We start from the raw sequence: 24,204 nt of genomic DNA on the forward strand, positions 1-24,204 counted from the left end.
ATAGTAATGATTACCTTTTTTCTTTTTATCTTTTGTTTTCTTCATTTCCAGGCTTTTGAGAAATTGAAATGTTCCAATAATTAACATTCTTTACATGAGATAGTTTGATTTACGGGGTTTGTATTACTGTACACATAGATTCGAAAAAGTTGTCAAAAAACAAATATATAACAAATAAATGTTATCAAAGGCAAGATAAGTTACTTTTCTGCCAAACTGGATATATTTTTTGTGTTTTTATTCAATGTAACATGTTTATTCAGCTCGAAAAACATACAGTGTTTACCGATGTATTCGAAAATTCAAGATGGCGTCTCACACCCTCTTTAACACCGTAAGTTTGGAAAAAGGTGTTATAAATAAAAAACTATACAAAATACTATTAAAAACCCGCCGAATATATGTCAACCTATGTCACGATAACATATATTGAGCGAGTTTTTAACAGTATTTTATCCGTTTTTTTATTTATAACATCTTTTCCCACACTTACCGTGTTAAAGAGAGAATCAGACGCCATCTTGAATGTTCCAATACATCGGTAAACACTGTATGGTTTTCGAGCTGAATAAATATGTTACATTGAATAAAAACACGAACAATATATCCAGTTTGGTAGAAAAGTAACTTATCTTGCCTTTGATAACATTTATTTGTTATATATTTGTTTTTTGACAACTTTTTTTGAATCTATGTGTACAGTAATACAAACCCAAATTAACGTATTTCAAGTTGTCGTCTGCATTATCATTTTTATCATTGTTGTCACTCGGGCATTATAGGTCTGATTGATGATGGCAAAGCTGATTGATGGCAAGCTATTTATTTTCTTGTGAAGGTAGACTGTAGCGGATTTGTTGGTCACAGAATGTAAGGGTGGTTATTGACATTAGGTCGGAGTCATAGGAAATTGGCTAAAGTCCTAAAAGAGATCCCAGAAATTGTGGAAAAGGCAAGCGATTGGATATAGCTGAGAAGAAATTGATGGGCAGTGGAATGAGAATTGATGTTACACCAAAACAAACCAGTATATTTAATAAGTGGGGTCTTAAACCAGTAGAGGAGAAGGTAGTGTGCAGATAATCCGTTAAGAGGAAAGCCCCAGAATCGAGTGCATTCTCTTCTGATGTGTCTGTTAGTATGCCAGATAATTTGCTGATAGCAATCGCAGGAGTTGTTACTTCCGATCCACTATGTCCGTTTTGAGTTTAACTTCTTAGAAATTTTTCAGACTGACATTTTTTTGTATTTTATACTTTTTCAACAAAGATTCCCGAGTTCAACAAAGATATACTTGAAGAAGGTCATAAGTTAGATTCGTTGAAATGTGAAAATATCATCCAAAATAAGAGTAATCCAAATAATAAATGCGATTTGGTGTTTAATCAGGTTTGATAAATTTGTCAAACTCAACTTGTATTTCTGATCAACTCCAATCATCTTGCATTGTATGTTGGGTTACGAGATTATTTTATGACACAGCATCGTTCTCGGTGAAAGTCTCAAATAAATATAAGAACGAATGGTATAAAGAAATGAATACCAAATACAAGTACACATTTATTTCTCTAGTTTTTAGTTGAATTTGCTTTTTGTAATTCAATAAAGATGAGATTCCATCTTTTTTTTTTTTTTTTAATATAAGAAAACACTGCATAATGATATTAACACACCCGGTTTCTGTTAGTTAAGCAATGATAAGCCTGGTCAGCATCACACGTGACCATTTTGTTAAGCAACTATGAGTCTGGTTGGTGCTAAATGAGTGACCATTTGGAAATATCAAGTGCCGTATATGGGACAGCTATCTGTTTATCCTGGCATTGCTCCTTGTCATCTTGAACTTCTCCTTGTCATTTGATTCAAGCAATGCCAGTTCAGGAGAAGTGTGGTTAGTGATTCTTCAACTTCTGCTTCATAATAGATTTTGTGCACAGGCACTCTTATAGGGGTTATCCATTGTTTGTTGATACTAAATGGAGGTCTACTATTACATAAAAATATGCCATAATATTTGTTTGCTCCCACACTTTTTATCTGTGCTTACACCCAAACGTAGATTCCATGAACAGGGCTTCTTTCTTAGAACTGCTCGCCTGTGGAACTCTATTCCATTTGCCTGCTTTCCAGCTGACTACAATCTGATTGTCTTCAAGTCCAACGTGAACAAGTTCTTATTGAACCATCTCCCTAAGTAATCCAAGTTACAAAATTCCCACTAATGTTTACTACGCTAAAATCACAATGATTAATGTATACCCATTAACCCTTATCCTCGAGTGGCCTCTGGGCCTTGATAAGTAGTGGCCTCCATGTGAAAAAAAAATGTATTTCATTTGGGTCAAACTGCATTCTATGATATGGAAAAAGTCACGGAGATAAGCGTTAATCGAGGACAATGAATGAAGAGGAAGAAAATTACTCCTACCAGAGAGTACCACATGGAGTATTGCTGCCACATCTGGGCTCATGCATCTCCCACTAGTCGCTTACTCTTAGACAGGATCCACAAAAAGAGTCTCCATCCTGGAAAAAGTTTTAATAGATGTCATACACTTTTTTTGTGAAGTGCAATCGCTTAGAGATGATGTCTTGATAAAAGTACTGGTTTCCATCACTTCACTGTGTTGGTGTCAGAAAGGGCGTCTGATTTGTAAAAATTAAATTTTTTTAAAAAATTAAGGAAATAATTTTCAAAAGAAAACCTAACCAGAAATAATTTTGAAAATCAGTTTTTTTTGTTTTGTTTTTTTCAAACGGATCTACCACATATTAACATATAAAACTTGTGCTAAACTAAAATGATGATTTAATTATTTTATTTTATTATCCATGCTCCCAGGCAACGCTGGAAATCTTTTTAGTATGCAACATGGAACATCATTTCTCAAAAACTAATCTATTTTTTTCTCTTTCTTCTTTATCTTTGTTTGCAGTTTTTAATTGTTTTTACATGGAGTGAACCCTTCCACTGATAGTCATGGGGTCGCTGCCCTACAATAGCTGGCTTGATTTTTGAAAAATTTTCTTTCTTGGTCTATTAAAAAAGAAAAAAAAAATTGATGAGCTGCATCCTTGATTGACCAATTCTCAGTAAAAATGTTTCTGTATAAGACACTTAGTCATGCCATGTTACAGAACCAGTTTTAATGGTGGGAAAATCTAGCTGCTCCAAAAAAGGAGTCACTCTGGATTGGGACAAAAAATAAAAATTTCCAGAATCTAGAAGAGGAGCTATGGTAATACACAGTACTAAATTGTTGTCCTTTTAAAAAGGGGGATTTGGGATGATGAAAATGTAGGTAATCGAAAGAATTGTCTTAAATTTATGATCTACCCTTTCTTTGTTCATGTAAATTAATTATTAATTAAAATTTTTAATTATAATTATTATAATCATTAATTATAATTATTTATTAAGATTTTCTTTTTATTTTATTTATTTAAAATCAATAAGAATGGAAAACACTTTTTAGTTAGTCTTTAACTCCTCAACATTCTCCATGTTAAAAAATGACCCTGGTGTCTAACTCTGTCCCGTGGGGAGGCAGTGTAAATAGGAACATTAAGACTCACCAACAGTGTCAGTTCAGAAAGGGAGGTGCAGTTAAGGATTAGGGAACCCATGCCTCACTATAGACTAATCAAACAGTGTTGGTTTAGAAAGGAGAGGTGGCTAAGGATTAGGCAACCTTTGCTTCACACCAGGCTCATCAAGCAGTGCCAGTTCAGGTGATTATATTAAATGAAATGATATTAATTACTACAATGAACAGATTTTGAAAGATTAGTCTAGTGGAATTTGAATGTCATTTTAATTTAAACTAAACTTGGTGTTTAATTAATGCATGTGAAGAAAGATCGATCATGAGTTCAAGACTATTTTTCAATTGTGTAGTTTTTCAGTGTTCCAAATTCTCCTTTCAAAAGACTAGCAATTTAATGGCATACTGTTACGAGAACATCCTAGAAGGATTTCTCTCCTTCACTGATCAAAAGCATAAATTTTACACTTTACTCCTAGTCAAAAGACAGCAAAACCTGTGTCCGATGATGATAGCTTTCAGAGTATTGCAAATGGAACGCTGAGTTATGCTATGTTATCCTTAGGACACATAGTAGACATTTTGCTTTTTGTTAATTTATTGGAAATACTCTATTTCCCTTGGACAGTGATTGCTTCTTTTGAATATGGACAAATCCTAAGGATGTTTGACTGGAACTTTTTTTTTTTTTGTTGACATGCACCCTTGCCTGGTTTTCATATTTCTGTGTGAATAAGATGAGTTTTCTTTTTTTTTAATCGTTTTTGCTTTTGGCCATGTTTTGGATTTTGAAATCGCTTCATTTTTTTCCAGTTTTTATTCTTTGAAATTTCTTGCATTAATGATATTTTTCTTTTTTAAGATGGTGTGTTTTTTCCTGCAATGAAATATTCACGTTTGTCATGTGTTTTTGTTTGTCATGTGTTTTTGTTTGTCATGTGTTTTTGTTTGTCATGTGTTTTTGTTTGTCATGCCTCTTTAGGGATCTCCCTTTTTTAACTGTCTTCTCAATGTACACATTTACGCTATTAATACATCGATAGGCACAGAAAATCTGTTAAATATTTCATCTGATAGTTCCGAAAAATACCCTCTTCCTGCTTTATTTTAAGTAGTAACTCTTAAAAAAAAATGTGCACCAAACATTGATATTATTAATCAATCAATAAACAGAGTAAATATTAATATTTCATTTGAAAGTTTCCATTCCAAGTATTTGAATGAATCCACTGTTATGGGTAATTGGTCAGAAGTGGTGAAGATTGCTGGATGAGAAAGGGATGTCAATACCCAATTGCAGAACACTCCATTTTTCACCATATTTATAGATCAGCCCAGCCGACCATATGCTCTTTTATTTGTATGTGAGCTAGAATTGCATTCATACCTGCTTCCTCCATCAGACTGTTAATTTTAATCGTGGTTATTTGTCACAGAGCTGGATACATGTGTGACTCTAATTTTTATCTTAATCCCAGATACCAATCTTATTGAGAGCAAGGCAGATAGTTGCAGCAAGAAACATGGAAACAAGAGGACAAAATGCAGTCGCAAGGAGAATCTAAAGATAAACAGCGCTCCCTTCCTCAGTTATCGTAAGCTCAGTTCACTAAAGACCCACATATCGTGCACATGCCCCACCGCCAAATACAGAATAGGTTTTATTATATCTTCTGTTACATAAAAGGTAGTTGTGTGAGTGAATGTGTGTTTGTATGTCCAGCTAAGAATAAAAAAAAAACTACAAAACAAAGAACTACAAAGTTGGTATATTTTTGATCAGTATTGACCTGAATGAATAATATTTAAAATTTAGGGAAAAAAAAAAGAGAAATTCATTCTCTAAAGGTCAACTGGGTTAGTTTTCATTTGGGGGAGGGGGCGGGATTTCAACCATTTTATTTACTAATTTAGAAAAAAAATGTTGACTCATTCTTCGAGGGATCTATTATATAAAGGAGAGCTATCTATGTATGTGTGTGTCCAGCTAAGAAAGAATGGGCTAGGTGGAGAAGGAGTTGGGAATCGTGAAGGAGAATATGAGAGGGGGGGGGATAGAAAGATTGAGAGATGAATAAGAAGGGATAGAGGTTTTAAAAGAAATGTTAGATTTTTGCTATTATATTATATATATATCTCAAGGTTACTTGATGTTGCCCGGAGCAAAAATCTAACATTTCTTTTAAAACCTCTATCCCTTCTTATCCATCTCTTAATCTTTATACATATCTATCTATATCTATATATGCTACAATCTGCAGTGGATTTTACCTGATCGCAATTTATGGATTACTTCATATGTATACATTTGAACATTAAAAAAACTCTCCATTTGGTCTGGATTATACCTTTCTTCATTGCCTTGGATCTTACGACTGTGGCTCTATTTTTCTTTATTGAACCTAACTACACCATGGAACATCCTTTTTTAATCTTGGCTTATTTTAAACTTATCATACAAGCTTTTTAGTTTTACAATCTATGTGCTAAATAGCAAAATTTATAACCGCATACAAACATTATTTTGCAAAAACATTTCCTTTGATGAGATGAGCCATTTATTGAAAATCCATGGATTAAGAAAAAAAACAACTTTTTGTTATTCTTTGTCGAATAATAAATTTGTCATAAATTTTTTAATTTACAGAATTTAATTCCAAATTTCCATTTATATTATTGCTTAATCTCGTATATTAAGCTCTTTTTTTATATGATTGGGTTGCTTATAAATATTGATATTTATTTGGGTTTTAATTTTAGAGGATTATACAATCTGTAATCTGAAAGTATAGCAAAGTTTTAGTTATATATATGTAAAAATTTATTCTTAAAGTTTTAGTTAGTTTTTACCAGCAATGCTTCAAGGAAACTACCATTTACTTAGTTTATATGTATATATATATATAAACTATCTTCACATAACGCAAAAAGATGGCAGAAGTAAGGAAGCATGGCTTTGGAAGTCTTTTTACCTGAATACGATGTTCAGCATGTTAAAAATATACCCTTTGTTGTAAAAATCTAATGGAAAAACATCTGAAGAATTGGTGGGGACAGGATATTTTTATGGACACATAAATCGTAAAATTGCCTTCCCACTAATGAAACAGCTGTAATGGAAAAAAATCCAGGAAATAAATGAAGGTTATAAAAAAAGAAAACGTGAGTCTTGGAATTTTCAACAAAATTTTGCACTATATATATATATATATATATATATATATATACTAGCAAAAGTACCCGTCGTTGACTGGGTTCAAAAACAGCCTACAGAAAATGGACTCTGATTTATGAAACTATGATAGGTTATGAAAAGGAAGGGTTGTAATGAGATAGCTTCGAATTTGGGGGTATCAAAACCAAAGCAAAATATGATGAAAGTAAAAATAAAATAGATAAGCCCCATAATTTATTATACCATACCTGTTCACACTGAAACACTTATCACAATATTCTGTGAATCTATATTAAAAAAACCTTGTTAAACTTTGTGATGTATTTCCATTCTATGGAGATCAGGCGCGAACGAATACCCCCATAATTTTATTATACCATATTTCTTAAAACTGAAACATAATTATCAAAGTATACTTACGCAGATAGATATGAAAAGTCTTTATTAAAGTTTGTGCCTATTTCCATTCTATGGAGGCCGGGCGCGAACACAAATCTCACAATTTTATTATACCATCCCTATTTAAGTTAAAACATATTTATCAAAGTATTCGTATGTACATCTATATCAAAAACACTTGTAAACGTTTTTTTTAAATTGTTAAATTTTTTATTTCCATACTTTGTGGACCAGGCGCGTATGCAGACCCCACAATTTTAATGAACCACCATTATGCCAGATCAAACATACCCATTCCTGTCTCAATACATGTTCTATCATTATATGTAATCAGTTTTTTAAAATAGTCAACCATATAGGAGCCTATTCGTGACCAGACACACATACACACACACAGACAATCAGAAGAACAAGTAGTTAATAAAACATGTTAAAAACTACTTTGAAAAAGAGTTAAAAGCATTTAATTTTAAAAAGGAAGCACAAAATAAGTGGATAGTCCTTAATCCGTGGAGTTTCAAAGAAATACTTTCCTTCTCATCAGAGGGTAGGTATTAGCAAAATGCGGGATTGGATTTTGCTTGCAAAAGTATTTAATGAAACTACAAGTAAGCCATACTTGGTAAAAAATAGTGAAGCAGAGGGGATAGGGGGAAGAAAAAGGTGATTTCATGTGAATGGATAGTCTGGTGACATGTAAAATATCCAATAACGTAGATTAAATTTCCATTTCCACAAGTAAAATCCAAAGAAATTGCGTTAATGGCAGATGGTTCAAAGTAATCCAAAAGGCAGAATTCTGTGGAATAATTCACAAATGGTTACAAGGAAAAAAGGTGATAAGTTCAAATAATATTATTAAAAGAAAGATAAATTGTGCATATATATATATATATATATATATATATATATATATCTCGCTCTCTCTCTCTCTCTCTCTCTATATATATATATATATATATATATATATATATATATATATATGTATATATGTATATATATATATAAATAAATAAATAAATTTATTCTTAAATGAACAATTTGACTTACACAAGGGGAAAACAGATGAACACATATCTAAGGCAATGGCGGAAACCCTAGAGAAAGACCTGTCTGTAGTGGAATGGAGACAAAATGGATGGTAATATTCAATGTTGCTAAGACTAAGCTTCTTTCCTTTAATAATTACAAGATTGTGTGCCAAAATGAGATCACCGAATGATCGTTGGTACTGAGGGAGGAAAGGTTGTTTCTTGAATAGGTTTTCATATGAAAAGTTTAAAATTTGTGTTTAATCTGCACACTGTATATTCGAAATTATGCTGAATCATTCCAGTCAAGCATGGGGAATTATTTTAAGATGTTGTTTTGCCAAAAAAAAAAAATGTTTCTCAATTTCAGATAGTTCAAGAGGTTCTTCCTAAACAATTTCATAAGTTTTTAGATGAAGATTGATAGTTTGGATTATTCGGACTACCATTCTCATCTTGGATGTTGTTCTCTTAATGTATTAGCAAATGTGATCTTTCTTCAGACGCATCTTACTGAACTTGAAAACTTGTACATCAAACTTGGAAATCTGTACAAAATTTTGAACTGAACCCTTTATTTAATCTGTGAGAGTAGCTTGCTTTCATTTCATCAGCCTTAGCTGTGTAGAAATATTGAGTAATGTGTAATTATATTCTTAGCATATTTCTCTCCAAAAGACTATCACTTAGAACTGATAACTTAGCACTTTGTTCATTATGCCCTAGCAGGTCAATTTGCAAATCCACAACTTCAGTTTTTTTTTTGTTTTTTTTTGTTTTTTTTTTACACAGGCATCACCACGTTATCAAGGCCAAAAGGCCACTCAAGGATAAGGTTAAGTGATCTTTAAATTGTTAGCACTTATGTGATTGTGCCACAGTTCCATACGAAAATGCAAATTTCCGTACAGATTCCTAAGTTTGACATGATTCGTCTGAAGGTTGGAGGTTACATCGGCTGAAACGTTAGAATAACATCCAAAATGATTAGAATAAACATGCATGTCATTTTGTACTATATTTGCCATATTGCATCGACTTCTGCAGGGTTTTCATATCACAATTATGGTTTCATGAGATGGAGAGATTAAGCGAGAAGAGACGATTGATCAAGTTGTGAATTCTCTTCCGATGAACGGAATTTGTGATTCTTTTGGATGTTGCCTCTGACTGAGTTGTTATTAATCTTTATAAGTAAAGTGAATGTACATGTGTCCACTCGCTACAATAATTATGTATATAATTTAATTTTTATGAGCAAAGAAGAGGCGGTTTAATCTTAAAAATAACTGATAATAGTAAAAAGTAAAGAATTTCTTATACTTGAAATATAGGCACAAACATTTCCTTATTAATAGTAGCATTAGTCTGTTATATGGAATAATTCATCAACGATTTTATGGGAGAGAAGGGATGGGGATAAAGCAAGAGAGAAAAGTAAAAAAAATAAAAAAAATTACACTTTCTAACTTTTCTATTTTGTTGTCCATGCTTCAGCATAATGCTGATGAGCTTCTTTTTTTTTTTTTTTTACAGTGATCACCACTTATCAAGGCCCGGAAGCCACTCAGGGATAAGGGTTATTGCAAGTACATTACGTTAGTGTGGAGATTTGATGAAGTGTTTAATTAAGGGGACGGTTCATTAGGAATTTGTTAACATTGGACTTGAAGACATCCAAATTGTAGTCCGGAGGAAAGCAGGCAGACGGAACAGAGTTCCACAGGCGTGCAGTTCTAAGAAAGAAGCTTTGTTCATGGAATCCGCGTTTTGATTTAGGCACAGATATAGAGTGGGGGAAATTAGTTATCAATAATTAATGCAAAATACATGTTTATTTTATCTTGAGTACATTATTCAGGGAGAGAGAGAGAGAGAATCCACTACTAGCTATTTTTAAGAATTAGATTGTACACCTGCGTTTACCTCTAAACAAATTCTATCTAGCTCCTAGCATGCCAGTTCATACTTGAGTTTCCCTGTGTGAATTTGGAGTTCTTGACAATTTGTTATCCCTAAAGCCATCTTAATATATGACAACATTTACTAGGATTTTTACTTGAGTTGATTGTATTTAGTATTTAATGATTATCATTATATGTTCGGTTCATTCATTAATGTGTTGAATCAGCTGTATCATTTTCTAACAACTGACTTGTTATAATTGTTCAAAATTAGTTTGCATATGAATCTTTCCAATTAATATACACACACTAGCAGGGAGACCCGATGTTGTGTGGGATTGAATGATGATCAACGAATATTTCATACTCCTATTTTTATTGTCATCAAAATCCGTGAAATCGCCCGGGGGGAAGCTTCACATCTTCATGCAGTAACTTAGTCCAAAATATGTTATTCCACATTGCACTCTAGAGAACCTACTGTTTCTTTTATAAAATTATTTTATATAAAATTCTTTCTAATTAACGAAAAAAAAAAAAACAAAGAAATTATCGTGCTGGGTTTTAACCTACAGACCATGTAATGCAAAAAAAAACAAACAAAAAAAAAAACTATTAACTTACCCATGGTAGAATTTGCATGACCCATTGTTCTATCATTGTTGCTAAGCAATAGCATGGAAAATGGCATGGAAAAAATGTCTTTACCGATGATAGATAAATTAAAATAACAGTTTCGATTATCAGGGGTATTCTGAGACAAAACTTAACTAAGATCACTCCCAGACTTATATACTAAAGTTCTGTGAATTTTAAAGAAAATCTGTTCAGCAGTATTGGAGTCTATGAAGAATGAACTCGCATAGAGACAAAGTTGCATTTATATAATTGTAGATATATAAATCAATCATGTTCTTTAAATTCAAAAACAAAGATAAGTCAAAATGTATTGACAAACTGTATGACCGTCACCTCCCTCTCCCCCTCAAACGAATAGGGCTTCATGTCTGGGCAACAAATGGACACTTGTTGAAATAAAAAGTGTAAATTGTATAACTATTTGAAATTTGTAGAAACATTATTATATTGTACCATTTTTGTTTTTTGTTTAAAACAAAATATAACTACACATCAAAAACACTTATGTAAATTAAATGGCGAAAGAATGAGTCTCTTTGCTTATATATAAGAACATTAAAGAATTATTGACGGGACATATGGAAATCGTACCATCTTTTTGGTCTAAATAAAAGACCTAACTTATTTTAGATGTTCTTCTTTTCAATCACTCTGACATGAAAAGGTGGTTTTAATAAAAGATATAAATGATTGTTTTTAATTGTCCAATGTTTGGTAAGGATAACACAATACTCAAAGAAACTCTATGCATCACCTTTTTTTTCATAGAGCACACACACATATGCACAAACATTGAGTTTTATATATAGATATATTGCATAAGAATAAAACTTTGGCAGAACATCAACTGCACTCGTACACAACTACCAGTATGGACAAAATTATTTGCAAACTCGTCGTCTACAGAAGTAGTAGCAATACTAGTAGTAGCGGTAGTATTAATAGAATAAGTGGATGATAACACAGGGTTGTCTCCCTTGGTTAGTTGTTCCAGGTTTGAAATTCGGTCTTGATGCAAAGGGGGGTGGAGTGGAGATGCTAAACCAGAAGAAAAAAAAAATGTCTGTAGGTCAGGAAGTAGATGTTTTTGGCAGTGTGCCCAGGAGTTAGTCATTGCTACCAAAGTGTAAACCAGGTAGTGCCCCTCCTTCATTCTTCACCAGATTCAGGGGTGAGGACAAAAAGGAAGAAATTTAAGTGGATGGAGATTTAAACAGGATATAGCCATCCTCAATTTTTTCTCTTCTGTGTGTGTATATATATTGTACTTTATATAAAATTGCGTGTATACATGTATTATATATATATATATATATATTAAAATATATAGCAATTAACTACACAAAATCTTCTGCTAAAATGCATAGAATTTGTTACCTGTTTTTATATAGCTGTGTTGTGGAATTAAATTGCCATATATTTAGAATTTAGAATATATTTAGAAAACTTACTGCCTAGCTCAACTCACACATTGAGTACTGTTGAATAAATGCTGAAAATTGAGGACAGACGATTTCATTTTGGAGCAGTCCAATGGAGGCTGACAATGGTCATGATTGATGGTTGCAGAGGCAGCCAGTGTCCGCCAGTAAAGCAAGTAGACACTAGTAACTGCCACCAAACGCCCCAAAACGTTAGTAAACGCTTGAACTGGCATTCAGTGACAGCCATTGATGACACACAATTTCATCTCGGAGCCAATTTAGGCTGATACGGGTCATGGCCGACAGTGACAGTTGTAAAACCAGCCAGTGCCCACCAGTAAACACTACTACCCACAAGTAATCGCCCTAAACCAACACTAATCATCAATGATAGTCAGTGGAAGCCAGATGATTTAATTTTGATCATGGCTGCCAGTGCCCACGATTTTCCAGGGCCAACAGTGGCTGTCACTATCAACTGCTACTATCTCTCTGTGGTGACATTTCTTAATCTGTTTATCTATAGTTATAAGTTACAGGAGTCACATACAATAATGCACAAGATAAACATAGTCTCATTTGTTTTCTGATTGTGGAGGTTCCTTTAACGAATCTGTTCTGGCTTTCTTTCTTATTTCGTCCTGCTAGTCTCTATATAAATAAAATGAACTCATTTTTTCCCATCTGATTTTAACCTTAATAGGATTAAAAATCAAGATATTTCATGCAAATATAATATGCACAAACGGCAGAATAATATCTGAGGTGTGTTATAGGCTTATTATTTCTCAAATTCCTCGATAATCTTAGATTTCTATACTTTTTCTGCTGAGAAGTCACGGCCAAAATCGGTTAAGATCAATGGAAGTGGTAAAATATTTTCTCTCTTATAAATTCCTCCTCCCCCTGCCACCACTTAACACCGTTTGGGGATCGTTCACAAGGAACAGTTGAGAAGAGAACACCGGTTTGGCTTCGTAGTTCTTTCATGTGAAGTTATTTAAAATCACTAAACTAAGCTGCAGTGCTCTAGTGGTTAGCGTGCTGGACAATTCACATATTTTCACGTTCGCGCTGACCTACCGTAGTCGTATTTTTTTTTTTTTTCCTAAACAACTGGAATGGACTTTTCTTGGTGGCCGAACTGTTAACGTTGCAGATGTTTTTTTTTTTTTGTTCACACTTTATTTTCCTACTTTTACTCATGACTCCGGGTTTGATCCTTCCTACTTACCTACCATAACATTTTTTAACCCCCCCCCCCCGTCCCGGAAACACACACTCGGGCAACGCCGGGTACCCCCACTAGTATCTAATAAAAGATGCATTAACAGTGAACTATAACTGAAATTTTTAAAAATACTAAATATGACACACTCTAATCTAGTATACAATGGAAACATAAATAATTGCAATTGCTAAATACCTAATTAATTGCCCCCTTAAAGCCAATTGCCCAACTACCTGAGTAGTATATCTGATAAAGATGTTTATTATAGAAAACCTAGATGTTTAAAGATAGCTTTTACAGCCTTAAATCCTCATTTAAAAATCAAAGATATATGGTTTACATTTCATTATTTCAAAACTTCTGGGAATTATTTGTTGATAACAAAATACCAATAGTTAAATGGGGAAAAGTTAGAAAGGTGAACACCTATAAATCCTTGAACTCATTTCGTTTATATCTGTCTAAAGAAAAAAAACTTGATATTATTTGACTTAAAGATAGGGATAAATACTTAATTAAGCAAATGACACCACAAATAATTGCAATCATTGTTAATTGACTATAACATTTCTTTCTCCCTTCCCCTCCTGTTTTTCTCATTCTATAACTTTAATTTTAATTCCAAGTTTAATTTATATATTATGTTTTACTTTCACTTTTATTATTTATTTTATTTTTATTACTAGCAAAAGTACCCGTCGTTGACTGGGTTCACAAACAACCTACAGAAAATGGACTCTGATTTATGAAACTATGATAGGTTATGAAAAGGAAGGGTTGTAAAGAGATAGCTTCGAATTTGGGGGTATCAAAACCAAAGCAAAATATGATGAAAGTAAAAATAAAATAGATAAACCTCGTAATTTATTATACCATACCTGTTCACACTGAAACACTTATCACAATATTCTGTGGATCTATATTAAAAAACCTTGTTAAACTTTGTGACATATTTCCATTCTATGGAGGTCAGGCGTGAACGAACATCCCATAATTTTATTATACCATATTTCTTCAAACTGAAACATAATTATCAAAGTATACTTATGCAGATAGATATGAAAAGTCTTTATTAAAGTTTGTGCCTATTTCCATTCTATGGAGGCCAGGCGCGAACGCAGACCCCACAGTTTTATTATAGCATCCCTATTTAAGTTAAAACATACTTATCAAAGTATTCTTATGTACATCTATATCAAAAACACTTGTAAACGTTTTTTTTTTAATTTTTAAATTTTTTATTTCCATACTTTGTGGACCAGGCACGTATGCAGACCCCACAATTTTAATGAATCATCATTATGCCAGATCAAACATACCCATTCCTGTGTCTCGATACATCTATCATTATATATGATCAGTTTTCTATAATAGTCAACCATATAGAAGCTTCGTGACCAGACACACACAGACGTTCAGCTTTATATATAGATTTTTTGACTCTTGTGTTTTAAATCTGTATTTTGTAATTTTCATGTATTTATTTTATGTTTTTAATTTTAAAAATTGATTTTAGTTTCTATTTTTATATTTGTAATCCTGTATTCTCTTTCTATTATTTTCCTTCCCATCGTATAAAATTTTCTATGTACCTTTTATTCACAGAGCTACACTATTGATATGAGAATACACATTGTGTGTGTGTGCATGTTTATATGTGTACTGTACTTGCAATAACCTTTATCCCTGAGTGGCTTCCAGGCCTTGATAAGTGGTGACCACCGTGTAAAAAAAAAAAAAAAAAGTATATGAAAGATTGTAGATATATATTATATGTATTTGTGAGTATCAGGAAATGTATTTGTTCAGTGTTTGCATAAATGCATAGATTGATGTATATTGAATATTTGTACGTGTGTGTGTGTATGTATATATATATATATATATATATATCTTGTTTTGGTAAAATGTTTTTTTAATTATATTTCTCTCTTTTTGTATACCAATCATTTTTGTTTAAAAGCTCAATGTTTGTTGAATTTAACAATAGTTCTTGTAATGTTATTCTTTTATATGTGCTCTGTTGTCATATTTAACAAACATTGAGCTTCTAAACAAAAAGTATTGTTATACACAAAGAGTGAAATATAATTATCCACACACACTTATATATATCCTTCGTGTAATATCCTTCATCCTCCTTCTCCTCCTATAAAAAATTTTCATGTTTTCAGATCTTCTCAGTTGGTGAAAAAGTTTGACTTTGTATTGAAAAGGTTTTGCTTATATGTAGTCAAAAGTATTTGTGAGAGAATATATAATTATTTCCACAGCCAGACAATGTCGCAGCTCACAAGAGCCAAGAAAGCCAACAAACCGGAAGTCCAAGATTTGAGTTTTGCCCTCATTTGAGCTCATCAGTTAGACACATCCAAACTCGGGATTTGAAACCCGAGCCTCTTGCACGCTAGGCAAGCACTCTACCAACTGATCAAACATGCCACACACACAAGAACACCTATTAACTTATACAGATCAAGCAATCCGCGACATAGATCCGGTAGTGGAATGAACCTACCTTGTACTGAACAAGGGATGTGGTCATCCAACCAGCTATAACCCAAGCCGACGTATCACAAGTAGGAATTTTATACTCATAAGGGACGATGCCATCACAACACGCTAACCAAGCGAGCAATCAGAAATAGAATCTTCAGAATGTGAGAGAATAAGATATAAGAATATATATATATATATATATATATATACACACACACACACACACATACATACATACAGGATAGAATGATAAAATTGCCACCCTAAAGGAAGCAACACTACAGCTTTATTTTAACTTTATTATGGAGTAGAGCTTACATGTATTCAATGTAGCCACTTTCAACCTCAATCACTGCCTCGATATGGGTCCGGAACTGGGAGCATGCCTTTTTCACAAGCGCTAGCAGGACCTCAGCGGATGGCAGCAATCAGGTTGGCTTTGGTATTGTGGGAAGTCATGTTGGTGATGTTCTCGACATATGACCAAACAAAGTAGTCCAGCAAGTCCAGATCAGAGAAGGAGAGGGGCCAGTGAGAGAAGGTTACAAAGTCATAGCACTTCTTCTGAAACCAAACCTGGGTCTTTTTAGACTTGTGGGCTGGCACCGAGTCCTGCTGCCACACCCAGGTTCTGCCAACGGCCACCTGATTATACCAGGGGATCACCATACTCTTCAGCACATCCAGATACACTTTGGTAATGAGTTTTAAGCCGACTTAGAAGATGTGAGGTGGTATGATGTGGCCCTCCCTTGAAATCACACCAGAGACCATAACCGTGGCCGGAGATCTTGTTTTCATCACACTAGACATCTCCCTCTTATTCGGATTTGCATTTTGAGGGTGCTGGCAATGGTCCTATTCTCATAACTTGGATCAGTAAAGAGCATAAATTCTACAGCGGCGCATATTTAATCTCGCTCATTGTGTCATTATCAGACATGATAGAAGACTCCTATCACTCTTGGGATTTGTACACAACTGGCCAACTAGTAGATGGTCTGCAACAAAAAAAGAAAACTGGTTTTCATCAAACGGAAATGGAATCATGTCATCTTATTTTAATTAATATAAACAAATTTGCATGGTTGAGACACTGGACATTTTTATGTTTTGGACAAATGGTCAGTTAAAACCAGAAGTCATCGTCAGGTGACTTAATAAAATGTCCAAAACATTAGAATGTCCAGTGTCACGACCATGTAAATTTGTTTATATTAATTAAAAATATACCTTGCTCTTCTTTTATTGAGCACTCTTATTGACCTCATTAAATTCATTATCACTCTTGAATTCCTTTAACCTGGTATATATATATATATATTATATATATATATGTGATGAGACGATTCCAATATTTTTCCCGATTCAAATACAATTTCCGATTCTTTATAAATCTAAATATTTAACTATAGAGTTATTTTTTTCATGATTACCGGAAAAACACATGTTAAATGAGCATATATTTTCTCAAACGTAAAAACAAACTTGGAGGGGGGGGGGTACACATTTCAGTTTTACTAGTAGTTTAGAATCAATCAATCATTTATGATTTTATTATCATGACCAGTAATGAAAGATTTTGTTTTAAACAAAATCAAATAACTACAGATAAAGAAATCGTTTTCGGCATCGGAAAATAGTCACAGATTTTTCCGATACCGATTCCGATACCCCAAAAAGTTCTGATTTTTCTGATACTAATTAATCGTCCCAAAACTATATATATATATATATATATAAAATGTATGAGTGGTGTTGCAGCAAAATTCAACATCCGACAAAAGCTAAAAAAAATACTAAGCTTAGAAGCATGATCAAGCCCTGGATGGATGGGATTATCTTTGGATCCCACATCTTCCAGCAAGACTCTTACGCATAAGGCCAAGATGCCCCAGCATCGATTTCTCAACAATATTCTTCACTATTGGTTGTCGAACTTGTAATTACCCTCCTGCTGCAACTCACTTGACATATCTTCTGAGGTATGATCAAGACTAACACTAACAAACATACTCATGACATGATCGATGGTTACCAAAGCAAAAAACTAATTTTAATTCCACCATAAGATGGTCGTTTTTGAAAAATAATCTAGTATGTAACTCTCACTCTGGCTACATAAACCGCCAAGTCTATATATAAAACTTTTTTGTTTTCTTTTTGTCAAGTGCCGGATTTTTCTGCAACACCCTCGGTGTGTGTATGTATATATATATATATATATATATATATATATATATATATATATATATACACTTGTGCCCGATATTATTCATACCCCTCGGATCTTTGAGATTTCTATAAGAATATTGCTCAAACCAGAAGGTAGACAATATTAAAGGGATTTCAAACAATAAATCAAGCATAAACATTTAATTTAAACTCAACAAATAGATAAATTATGCAAGTTTGAAACATTATACAAAGAAAAACAATAATGGCACTAGTTCAAAATTATTCATACCTCTCTTACTAATAGTCAATAGCATGCCCTTTATTCTTAATAACTGCCTGTAACCGTTTTGGATATTTATCAACAAGGTTTTTACAAGCATCAACACTGATTTTTGACCATTCTTCAATGCAGTAGTTCTCCAAATCCCTCAAATTTCTAGGTTTCCGCTTTTTAACCTCAGTTTTCAATATGTGACAGAGGTTTTCGATAGGGTTCAGGTCGGGACTCTGGCTAGGCCATTCCAAAACATTAATTTGATTATCCTCAAACCATTTCTTGACTATTTTGGCAGTATGTTTTGGATCATTATCCTGTTGAAGGACCCAGTTTGGTCCTAAATGGAGCTTCTCCGCATCCTGTCTAATGTTTTTCTGGAGTATCTCCAAATATTGCTCCTTCTTCATGGTTCCATCTATCTTGACCAAACTACCTGGACCACTAGCCGAAAAGGAGCCCCAAAACATTAGGCTACCACCACCATGTTTCACCGTGGGTATGGTGTTCTTTGGGTTGTAAGCTTCTCCTTTCTTCCTTCAAACGTAAGAAGCATCCATATGGCCAAACAATTCAATTTTTGTTTCGTCAGTCCACAAAATACTTGAGAAAACGGACTCTGGAGAATTCACATGGGTCCTAGCAAACTTTAGACGTGCTGCAAGGTGTTTTCCGGTGTGCAATGGAGTCCTTCTTGGTCTTCTTCCTTTCAGACCATTTTCATGCAGAGTCCTTTGCAATGTTTGCCTTGATATTTTTATGCCAGAAGACTCCAGATTTTCTAAAATGTCCTTAGTAGTGGTGGTTGGATTTGCATTAACACTTCTTACAATATTCCTGGTGGCTCTAGCAGACAGTTTCCTTTTCCTTCCTCTACCAATCAAGTTGTTTGTTGTGTGGTGGCTCTGGAATTTTTTGATGATGCTCTGTACTGTTGCTGTAGGGACCTCAAATTTCTTGGAAATTGACTTGTAACCTAAACCATCCTTATGTGAATTCACAATTTTAGTCCTAAGATCATTACTAAGCTCTTTTTTCTTCCCCATTCTAATAATTTTTATTCTTTTATTGGTTTTCAGTTGATATCATTTTAATTTCTGAAAAATGCAAAAAACGAAATGAAATTAATCAAAGGTTGTATAAAAGCATTCAAAATAAGAATCAAACAGGAAACAAACAGTCAGAAACTCGATTAATACTGAAAAAATAAGGGGGTATGATTATTTTTGAACATTGCAGATTTTATAAATAGCTGTATATTTCTTTTATTACAAGTATCCCGAGATTTTAAAATGACAAAAATGATCAGAAGAGGTTTATTAAGAATATGTATCAATATGGACGTAAACAATAAATTCTTACAAAGTTACACCTAATAAACTCAATTTTCAAGGGGGGGTATGAATAATATCGGGCACAAGTGTATATATATATATATATATATAGTCATCCGGATACAGTACTGTTTCTCTGTTTCACAGCTCATCAGTGTGGCTAGACAAGCAACTATCTCAAGCCAGGATCAAAACCTGATCACTCAAACAACAGTCAAAACTTCTAACCGTTGCGCTATACGGCTGCTGCTATGCGGGCGTCGTATTAACAATGTTTTGACATTGTCCAAATACCTAAGCTCAATTTGTTTACACAAAGAGCATCGCTTCATATATATTAGATGTGCCTACACAGCTTTGTTTAAGATACAAGGAAACCATATCAGTTTTTAATTTTTATTCGTTTGTACATTTTAAAAACTAAAGGAGATAACTCCCATTATATTCTTCAATTAACGAGGAGTTATCACCCTTGCTGATTTTTATGCTTAAGTTATTATTTAAGAAAAGTGTTTCATATTAGTAGACGTTTGAGTCAAACTAAGTAATTTTGTTTTTTTTTTATTAAATTGTAGCAAAGCTTGTTTTTATATTGCCAATAACATGGTACAACAATAACAAATGGAAATTGACTAGTCAAAAGGAAATTTTGATTTGCCAGCTTAAATGTTATTTGGGCCTGACTTTGAAAATCCGACCAGATAACTTTGTGTTCGATGCATATAATCAAACTTATTTTTGTTTACTTTTCTTTCCTTCACTAGCCCAATCCGAAGTAGTCGTAGATGATGAAGGATGCGGTCAGTATGCCAATAGTCGAAGCCGTCTACATCACTCCGACAGTGGTAGGTGGAAAGGTTTCAAAAAATTCCTCGGCAGGTATGTGCTCATAGAATGATTATTTTTTAAAAATTATTTTCACACCATCCACATCTAACTTACATATGCACACATACACATGCATCACATGTTGTAGCGCAAAGTTTCTCATCGTTATATTTTGTGCATTTTGTTCAGTAATAGTTTCCATGGTTACGATAATCACTCTATATGCTTCTGTCTCTCTTCACAATGCTACAGCAATCTTCTCTTATTGGGGGTGAGGGAGTCCATGTGTGTAATACTTTCAATTGGTTGTGTAACTAATGTAGGAAAATACAAACTCAACACACAAAATTTAGATTATTTTTCCTTTGTCTTTTAACCAATTCTTTAAGAGAGCTAACCCTTAAAATGGCAGAAAATGTATTTTCAATAAAGTGTGTCAACAGATTGTGTCTTTCTAACATACTCTGCATTGGATACGTCATTATTATGACGTTTAATATTTCAATTCTGTTGCATTTCTATTCAACTATTTAAAAAATAAAACAAAGTATTTAAAAGATATTGTTAGCATAAACTATTAAAAAAAAAAATTATTTATAAATATTTATATATATTTGTTTATAAATATTTATATTTATTATTATTATTATTATTATATTAATATTATTATAATCAATTAATATTAATATTATAATCAATTATTATAATTATTATTATTATAAATATTTATATATTTTATTTAAATGTTTATATTTATTATTATTAATATTATTATAATCAATTATTATTAATATTGTAATCAATTATTATAATTATTATTGTTATAAATATTTATATTATAAATATTTATTTATTTATTTAGGTGATATAGTACTTATAGAATATTACTGCCAGTAATATCTTGTAAAACTTATAATCACGGGTTTCCATACCAGTTGATTCTTGGATAATTTTATTCTGATAAATATTGATTTATGTATATTTATTATTTATAAATATTTATAATAAATTATTTAAAAAATAACATTCTGTATTGGATACGTCATTACTATGACATTTAATATTTCAATTCTGTTGCATTTCTATTCAACTATTTAAAAAATTAAACAAAGTATTTAAAAATATTGTCACCATTGTTTCAAAAATAAAACAAAGCATTTAAAGAATGAAACAAAATATTTAAAAAGTATTTTCAACATAAACTGTAAAAAATAAAACAAAATATTAAAAAGAAATATTTTCAAAATAAACTATAAAAACTAACTATAAAAAGTCACACATAAGATTAGTTTTAATGCTGGGAAAATCCATGTACTCAAAAAGAAGCATTCTTGATTGGAACAAAAAAAATAAAAATTGCCTCGGTCAAGAAAGATTCCTGCTTCACGGACCAAATACAGAAGAGATGAAATGTATCAGAATACTTTAATCTCAAAGAAATGTAAATCTGGCTTTGATTTGAAACAACACTTTCCTCTCTGAAAACGCAAATTGAATGGACACATTTTATCTTGATAATAAGTTCTGTCCATGTGATGGGCTTTTTCATTTATCTGTCATGTTTAAGTTAAAAAAAAAAAAAAAAATCTTGTGGAGGTGTTCCTACATCTCTACCAATAGTTCTGCTGGTAAGTTGGTCCATTGTTCTGCTGGTAAGTTGGTCCATTGAAACAGACATTTTAGATGTGTAAATTATTGAACATATTAATCAAAGCTCAACTGTGATCAGTTTAGCTCAAATCAAATAAACTGAGAAAGAAGCCTAAACAGTTGGTTTATAAGGAGGCTGGGATATTCCATTACGCTTAGATGGAAAGTTCATTCCCTATGTTCATACTGGCTGCTGACCCATGAAAATAGATGATATAAAAAGCTTTGTCTTTTCATCAGTCAGTCTCCCATGTTTGCTTTTTCTTTTTTGTAGGCCAAAATGTGTATTGGTTTTTAAAAAAAGATAAGAGAAAAAGTCTACTTGAATTTGTGAAGAAGTAAATGCTGCAATTACTTCTTCGCAAATTTTCTCCATGATTGATTCCCACATTTTGAAGCTAGTAAAATCATTAAAAATTCCCCCAAACTCTAAGCACACGAAAATAACTGTTTTCTGATAAATGCTGCTTATCAATTTCCGATTCCAAAACTTGGAAGCCATCATCAAATGTGCTGTTTCTCTTTTACCAGGAAATGAATTACATGTTTACAAGATGTAACAGAATTTAAATATATCAAACATCATAGTGATGACGTGTCCAAACCAACGTTCAAATAAGACACTCGACTAGCTGACATGATTTATGATTTCCCCATTCTCTGTCTGTGCCTAAATCTAAACGCAGATTCCATGAACAAAGCTTCTTTCCCAGAACTGCCTGCGGAACACTGTTCCTAATTGAATACAACATGGTAGCCTTAAAATTCAATATAAACAAGATTTCGTTGAACCGTCCCCATAAATAATCCAATTCTACCCAATTTATACCATTAGTGATTACTACACTTCCACCCTACATTCATTGACCCTTATCCTCAAGTGGCATTTGCGCCTTGATAAGTGGTGACTCCCAAGTATTAGGTTGGTGCAAAAATAATGTTTTTTGACGTTCAACTTCATGTCAAAAAATGACATCATTTTTGCACCAACTTAGTATATATATATAAAATATAAGGGACTGTTTCTGATAAATACTGCCTGTCTATATCTGAATTTAAAACCGAAAGCCATCATCAAGTAGACTGTTTCTATGTTAGCTTCTTCTACATCCTTTCTGCATTTTGTACACATGCATACAGAGAAGATGAACAAAGAAATAGTTTTATTCTCGTTTACATTAGCCTTTGTCAGTTAGAGAAACATGTAAATATTTATTGTGTTTAAGAAAAAGAAGAGGAAAAAAATGATTATAATTAACAAAATTTTGGGTTGTAACAAAAGTTCTGTTCATGTTTTAATGCTGAATAAAACATAATTATTAATGGCAGCACTGTTTTTCTCTAGAACTTGATTCAGTCTTTTAATGCCCACCATTTTGTATTGCCAAAAAGCTTTCTTTGCTTGGCCAAGTCTTTCTTCTTTATTTTTTTTAAATATGTGTTCGTATTCAATGCTTATCTGCTTGTAGTCGAGTATTTTATAACCTATTTAAAACGTTTCTTTTTTAATTTTGTATTTTTGCAATTTTTTTTTGCAAAGTAAAATTTGATTTATTTTTGTCGTATTATGCATGATAAAGAATTAACTTTTTTTTTTCTTTTGAAGTTGGTCTTTTTTAGTGCCTCCCTCAGTTTTATATAGAAATGAATAAAACAACAACAAAAAAATAAAATGGTTTTATTCTTTATTTACCACATTACTCAACATCAAAGATTCATGTTTTCATTTAAAAAATGAAATTCATTTTTTTGTTTTTTGGCGGGGGGTTACACATAACAAAAAAGTGCTCAACAATTTTTTTGTCTGAGCAACAATATCATCTGTATTTAAAAAAAAAAAAAGAAAAAAAATTTTTTTTCTCACAACAGACATTTATTAGTAGCATTCGTATTTGCAGACAAACACAGTTCTATGGAAATTTTACAACTTTTTTTTTTCATCTTACCGTTAAAATAATTGTCAGTTTTCAAAGAAAACAAACAATTAATTTTTTATTTATTTCTATTTTGGATCAAAGAGATTTGAGCCCCCCCCCCCCCCCCCCAAAAAAAAAATGAGCAAAAACCAAAAGGACACATTTTATTTTTTTTAG

The 24,204-nt window shown here is 32.4% G+C and overlaps 1 protein-coding gene across 17 annotated transcripts in view; it reads left to right on the forward strand.

Moving 5' to 3' along the window:
- LOC145266513 (liprin-beta-1-like) overlaps window positions 1-24,204 on the forward strand; it is an 840,289-nt gene that overhangs the window by 741,979 nt on the left and 74,106 nt on the right. For all 17 annotated transcript variants that reach the window (XM_080122251.1, XM_080122249.1, XM_080122253.1 and 14 more), the window contains one exon: window positions 20,398-20,512. In XM_080122251.1, coding sequence (XP_079978377.1) covers window positions 20,398-20,512 — 115 coding nt within the window. The remainder of the gene's footprint in view (window positions 1-20,397; window positions 20,513-24,204) is intronic.

The sequence above is a fragment of the Euprymna scolopes genome, chromosome 41 (assembly GCF_053919585.1).
Source record: "Euprymna scolopes isolate OS-2025 chromosome 41, ASM5391958v1, whole genome shotgun sequence".
Taxonomy (NCBI): Eukaryota; Metazoa; Mollusca; class Cephalopoda; order Sepiida; family Sepiolidae; genus Euprymna; species Euprymna scolopes.